The sequence below is a fragment of the Belonocnema kinseyi genome, chromosome 6 (genome assembly GCF_010883055.1).
Source record: "Belonocnema kinseyi isolate 2016_QV_RU_SX_M_011 chromosome 6, B_treatae_v1, whole genome shotgun sequence".
Taxonomy (NCBI): domain Eukaryota; kingdom Metazoa; phylum Arthropoda; class Insecta; order Hymenoptera; family Cynipidae; genus Belonocnema; species Belonocnema kinseyi.
This window is the reverse complement of record NC_046662.1, coordinates 2,137,486-2,144,414: the sequence shown is the minus strand read 5'-3', so window position 1 is coordinate 2,144,414 and position 6,929 is coordinate 2,137,486. Positions and strand designations below refer to the sequence as shown.

Sequence of the window (6,929 nt, the reverse complement as noted above, 5' to 3'; positions counted from 1 at the left end):
TAACTGAAGGGTATTGCGAGAGTAGATATGGGTCAGAGAGAAACTGTTGATTTTCTCTGACCCACCTTTCTCCGCTCTAGACTTCTCTTAGCTTCAAATATTATCCGTATTCTCTCAACAAAATGCTGCCTGATGGTTAGCAGCTTCGACTTGTTGAGTTTGTGATAATGGGTCCTGAGTTCGCGCGCGAACTTTCCAAGCTTGGCGGTAAAATTTCTACCAGATGTGATGCAGTCAGTCACACACTGAATTCGAGACGCGTACTTTTCATCATTTCAGTTTCACAGTAAAACGAACAGTAGAATTTCACCAACTTAGATTAGCAAAGTTACCGGCATGGACCATTTCTGCATCGGCTAAATAACCAATTATTCGTTTGAATTTAAGAATTTATTTAAAATAAATATAAAATATGAAAAACGCTTATGGTAAAAAATAGTTAAGCACAAATATATTCAAAAATGAAGTTTTAGCTCCCTATTTTTAATTTTTAATTTCATTTTTAATTCTTTCATTTATTGACCAGCATTATTTTTCCGATCACAAACAAATATGTGTTATTTTACTTTTATCGGTACCATCATTTTGTTGCATTTTTTTTATTTCGATTTTAAAAATATTGCAATAATAATATCCTTAAACGTCTTTTTCAATGTGATCCTGAAAAAACGTTAAAAATCTTAGTTTTATGACAGTGACTTTTATAGGCGTTTTCATGACTATGACATAAAATATATCAACATACAAGGTTTTAAAACCATAAAAAATTTATGATTTTCTGTTCAACCGTTTTCCTAGTATTTACCCCAGTCGTGACTTTGATCATTTTTAAAATTGGCGCGTGTCGCCAAAGTAAATTGAGAAGCTTCTAGTTTTTTATTCTTTAGATCAGGTAATAAAAAAGAAATAACAATAAAAACAATTTCATTACCTTTTGAATACCTACCTTTGAAAAATCGTGCTGACAGTCAGGCTGAGGCATGGTATAAATAGGCAATATCAGTAACATCAATTAATACGATCCAAAAGAGTACATAAGACGTCAACTGTTACCATACATAGTAAACGAAACTGTAGTTAAATTTGTCGACTGTGATCCACCTTTAATTATGTAAAAGTATCTGAAAGTCTTAGCCTTACTTAATAATGTATGTTGGCTGTTCATTAGTGCAAAATCTGCCTTTCCCCGTTTTTGTGAAATGTCTATCTTTTGAAACCCCCTGAATCAAAAAAATAAGTTTTCTCGAATTGTGTCTGTCTGTCTGTCGGTCTATAAGTATATAGATTTTTAGTCTTTTAGCACAATAACTTTAAAAAGAATTGACAGATTGAATTCGCCTGTGGTATTATCTTTTGCTGCCCTACAATGACAATTCTGTGTACGGTTATTTGTAGTCATCGAAAAGTCGAAAAATGTCAAAAGTTTCTTTTGTGAGTCAAAAACACTCTCCTAAAGTTTTCCTTAGATTTATATTATCAACAAAAATAGTTCAAATCAAGCCTATTCAAAATAGTATTTTCGTTCATCGTACTGACAATTTCTCTCAGATTTTACCACCCTGAAGTTAGCAGACCATTAGATCTATTCCCTATGCCATTGGTAACCTAACCTTGGCTTTTGCTCGGGACATGACATGCTACAGAAAATTTTCGTCAAATCCTTTCACCTTTCCAGCCTGCCGCGGGGTGGGGGGGGGGGGGGGGGGGGGGGGGGGGCGAAAAGGTACTTCTTTTCCTGTTCACAGAAATAATGTTAATTAACCCCTTTCCCTTTCAAGCTTTATGTTTTCCCTTTCAAGCTTTATGTAGGGGTGAAAAGGCTCCCCTTTGCCTCGCACCGAAAATAATTTTGGTGATCACAGTAGCCTTATAAAATATATCGAAAAACTTTAATCATACGGAAACATAAAGTGGAAATTAAAATGTGTATTTTGTCTAGGTCTTCATTCTTTGTTTAAATTACTTTGGATTTGGAATGGAAGCTTCTAATGTGTCCCCTAAGGGTTTACATTTTTCTTACACCTTCTTTATTCCTTTACACACCCTCCACACACTTACTTGGTGGTGGAAGGGGGACCTACAGTTTAAGGTGGGTTCCGAACCACCAAGAGCAACAGCCTTAAGTACTTAGAGAAAACCTTTTTCTCTAGAGGTACCGGTCCCACGACTCTCCGGAGATGAACAACTCCCTTGCTAAGGCTAGTGTTCACCGCATGGGCCACCGAGACTCTTCCGGAGTGCGAGGCGGGGAATCGAACCCGCAAGCCGAAGGAGTGGGTCCAAAGCCTATGCTTTAGCCCCCTCGACCATCGTCCCACTTTTAAATTACTTTTAAGAATTATTAATTCTTCTTGAGATAAAAATTAAATCATACGATTTTTGTCGGATCAAAATACACGAGCATACGGAGATTTAAAAAATTGGGGTTAAGGTCTATTTGGAATCTCATCCTGAATTTATTTATAAAAAACGAAAATATCTTTTAAAATATGATGTTTAGATTTTTGTTTAAGATTTAGAATAACTTTTTAGTCTGTTTTATTGAATGTATTTTTTTTTTAAATACCAAATATTTTCAGCCGCCCTGAGGGAAATTTTTTCCTTATTCACTAACATCACGACTTCTGCTAAAGTTCTATTGTTACTTGGGGCTGCCACTTTCAATTCAAGTGTTTAACTTCTGTTTTCCTGATGAACTCATTTATATCTCCTAACTTTAAAATTCTTATTCAAAAATAATTTCATTACAAATATTAAATATAAATGCCAGCCGCAATTATCCTTCAATGGGTTTTAATAGATTACAACTTTGCTGACTTATATTAGAATGATTTTATTGGTGGAAAGAGAATTTGCAATTTTATTAATAAAAATTCTGTATTAAGTCAATTGACTTGAGACAATTCAGAATAGTGATTTTTATAACCAAAAACTATTTTTAAACTGAAAGTAAAATACTATAATTCTTTTTAGAATGGCTAGTTGGATCACCGTGACCCTTTGCTTTATTTTGATGACTATGATCATCACTACAGACGCAAAGACATCCGAAAACTTCCCAATAACATCAACGTGCAGTCCAAAATGTGACCAGAACCATACATGTAAAATGCGAAAAGGCCATTGCCTTCACCCAATAGATCCGTGTATGCCAACTTATAGATGCGTTAAAAATAAAAAGGAAAAGAAACGTAATTTTGTTTGCAATTATTACAAACTATGCAACCAAAAATAAAGTATTCTATCTGATTAATTTTGTTTAATTTTTATTTTAAACAAAACGGTTTTTTTCTTAACATGCTTAGACGACAGTTAGTTTCTATCTTTATTTTAGATTTCGCAAACTTTTAAGCGAAATATTGGAACGCGCTTATATTTTGCAGATATAAGCATATTTTATCAAACGCTTGTAGAGACAGATAATTTTAACGAAAATTTGCCTTTCAAATTATTTTCAAATATTTGATTCTTAAGACAAGAAAAATCGGATGTTTTAATGAATTTTAATCATTCTTAAGTATTTTAAAAATATCTTAGGAATTTTCAAGTGCACTTAAAACTTCCTAGAAATTTTTCAGTACTGCAAAGTATAAAAAAAAACAATTTGTCCTTGAATGTTGTCTGAATTGTACTATTTTCAACGATTCCGCTTTGTAGCCGTACAATTTTGAACATTATTTTTAAAGTATCCACATTTTTAAAAATTACAAAAAGGGCTCTTAAAAATTGGTAAGGTGTAAAGAAACTCAAAGAAAAAAAATGTCTTAAGATATCTGTTAAAATTTTTTATGGTTTTCTATTTTGAAGAATCAATTTTAAGAAAAGATAAAATAGTGTTGCAAGAAAGTGTATTAATTATTTTGCAAGATAGTCAAAAGGCTTAGATGTTTCAAAATGATTTACAAACAATGTGAAACTTTAAAAGACTTAAAAATTGTACAATCTAATTCAGATTTTTGAGGATCACAGAAACTAGGCTGTTTAAGAATTTTGAAATATTTTGTCATTTTCAGTGCTTGTTATTTGAAAGAATGAATTCAATTAAGTAAAAGACATAATATTTAAAATTTTATCAAAGATTCAGGGCCTTAAGCTGGCACTCAGAAAAAATTTTCATAATTCACATAGAAGAGAAAACAATTATTGACTACGTTTGATAAAGTTGATTTCACAATCTGTACATATAATCGTTTAAGTTTTAAGAAAAACTGGTTTTTAGTTGTAAAGGCTAATATAAATTATATTGAATATTTTTGAAAAAAATGGAAATATGGATAGTATGTATAGTGGACAGTGTTAACCAAATTCTTTATCTTAGAAATTTGTTACAAATAATGTAAAAAATTACGCGTATATGTGAAAAGCAGTTTTCCTTGAAGAAAATCCAGAATTCTTTTTTTTTAATTTTTTAAGATTTTGAACAATTTTTAACAGGAATATGGAACAATTTCAAGAAACTAAAAAAATGCTGTAAACATATAAATGATTTATATGAATAGCTGTTAATTATATACGAGAAAATACTAATTTAAAATTAAAGCGTGCTTTATCACCCAGAAAATTATTATTTGCACAATAATTGTAATTGATACTAATCGTATAAAAATGACGTATCAAATTGATACTGACGTCGATATTCATTTTAAAAATTTCTAAGTAAATTTTTAATACATTTTTATTTGTAACTCTTATTATTATCTGTGCTGTACTTTTTTTGAAGAAAAAGTGATTTTTCCCTTTAAAGTAATCAACTTGTGAAGCCAAATTATTACAGGAAAAGATAAAAAAGGTAAATGTCTTTGCAATAAGACAGTCCCTGAAGCTGCTGCAAAGACGTATTATGCTATCAGTGCGTTTTGTTACTAACCTGAATTGACTACCGGAAAGCTTTTGAGTGATCCTCTCATATACTTATCACCTGTCTGATGGAAAGCTTGAAGGTTCATCCATACATAGTAAGATGCATATATAGTGATTGATGCCCCTTTGGAAAACTAGATTTACTATGCCATCTGGAAAATATCGTGTGACGACAATCAACATCACCTTACAAAGAGGCGTCTTTCAGGTCGAGCACCATGTGCCCTCTGCTTTTTGTCATCACATTTCTTCCTCTATTTCTCACTATTTAGAGTGCCTTAAACATCTTTAAGGCGTACATAGGAGGGATTGCTATGGACTCTGGCTTTGACAAGTGTGCCGAAATTCATCTAAAGAAAGAAAATATCATTGGCGTTCGCAAGAATCCTAAGCTGGTGTGTATAAGATTTATTAGACATCTTGACAGACGAGAGACTTATACATACCTGGACGTGCCGCAAAGCTGGATCCAGGACGTAACATCAGTGAAGGTGTTTCTCTGAAGCAGATACACGCTTCTACTATTTTGAGGAGGAGAAACTGACGAAGAACGAGCTTACCGCTTTTGATGTCGCAACACGAAAGATCACGCATTATGCATGTCAATTTGACTGTTCCGTAATTATACATTTCAGGCCTTCAAGGCGGACGCGGATTCCCGAATCTCCAGTGTATTCATAATTGAAATGTTCTGAGTACAGCTTCCATCACTGAAAAAGGCAGAGATCCGATCCTGAAAATGGTCAGCCCCCAGAAGATTTTTGGTAAAGGAGCGTTCCATTTCGAAGCTTCGGAGTAGGCAGCCGAGACCCTTTGCCTAATCTTTAACACCAGAAGTGAGGAAAGTGCATTACTCCATGTGAATGCTTAACTTCTAAAATCTGAAGTCAAGAAAGCAGAGATTGAAAAATTCTGCAAAGAGATACTTGACAAAAAAATAAACGAAAACGTTTCGCGTGCTTCGGGTCAAAAAGTTCCCAGCGACAAGTGCCGAGCGTGTTATGCTTACTAAGAGCAAAAATCGAAAAGAATATTTTTGAGGAGCCTAAGAATCAGGGACACAATTGACACTAGAAAATTCTCAAAAATATTATTTTTTGACAAAGTAATATGTACGTGGGAGAGAAGGGTTCATCTGATACGCTAAGGGCTGTAGCCTATAATTCTAAAAAGGAAGTTGCGAGGAGCCCAAAAATTAGAGACTCCACTAACCCTAGAAAATTCTTGTAAAGATTTTTTTGACAACGTCATATAAACGTGGTAGAGACGGGTGGATTTGATACGTTAAGAGTTAAATTAAAAAATTCGGAGTGTTTTTTTTTAAGGAGCCCAAAATTCAGAGACTCTAATAACGCTGTAAAATTTGGAAAAACATTATTTCTTACAAAGACGTAATTGCCTGTTGATACGATTAATCGGTGTTGATATTTTTGAACAGCCCAAAGAGCAGAGTCCATAGTGACACTGTAAAATTAATAAAAGATTATTTTTTGACAAAATCATGATTGCCATTTCACATGAAGCTGTTTTTCAATGTTAAGGGCTGGAGTCCAAAAATCAGTGTTAATAGTTTTATAATACCCAATAAGCAGTCTCTTGTAACACTGTAAAATTAAAAAATGATTTTTTTGAACAAGGTCATAGTTGCCTGTTAACAAGGAGCTGTTTTTTAAAGTTAAGATTTGAAGCCATCCAATTTTTGGGCTCTATCCCTTAATGGCTAAAATTCACCCTTCTATACCACGTACATATGATTTGATCAAAAAATAATATTTTTTAGAATTTTCTTGCGTTAAGTGAGTCTATGATTGTTGGGCTTCTTAAATATACCCACTCCGATTTTTGGTCTCCAAAACTTAGCGTTAAAAAACAGGCCCTTGTTAACAATCTAACATAATTTTATCTAAACCAATCTGTTGGGAATATAACAGTGTCACAAGAGTCTCGGATATTTTTCGAATTTGACGGTTCAAATGGAGTCTCTGATTCTTGGGCTGTTCAAAAATTCGAACATCAAGGTTTAAGTTTTTATTATTGGGTTGGTGTTTTTTCTGAATTTTTGTTTGGTG

At 33.1% G+C, this 6,929-nt stretch overlaps 1 protein-coding gene across 2 annotated transcripts; it reads left to right on the top strand.

Moving 5' to 3' along the window:
• Positions 1–929: 929 nt before the first annotated feature.
• On the top strand, positions 930–3,253 carry LOC117174836. 2 transcript variants are annotated; one of them, XM_033364220.1, is made up of 2 exons: positions 930–1,431; positions 2,974–3,253. In XM_033364220.1, the coding sequence occupies exons 1-2, from the start codon at positions 1,367–1,369 to the stop codon at positions 3,233–3,235; spliced, it is 327 nt and encodes a 108-aa protein (XP_033220111.1). In that variant the 5' UTR covers positions 930–1,366; the 3' UTR covers positions 3,236–3,253. The 2 variants fall into 2 exon arrangements, 1 of the variants encoding a protein (XP_033220111.1); XR_004467377.1 differs by having other exon boundaries at positions 931–1,148.
• Positions 3,254–6,929: the final 3,676 nt, after the last annotated feature.

What these genes read in the sequence shown, in the direction of transcription:
- LOC117174836 (XM_033364220.1), top strand. Translation starts at nt 1,367, where the DNA reads ATGACAATTCTGTGTACGGTTATTTGTAGTCATCGAAAAGTCGAAAAA. An exon ending in AAATGTCAAAAGTTTCTTTT is followed by an intron (nt 1,432 to 2,973) that starts GTGAGTCAAAAA and finishes AATTCTTTTTAG; the next exon opens with AATGGCTAGTTGGATCACCG.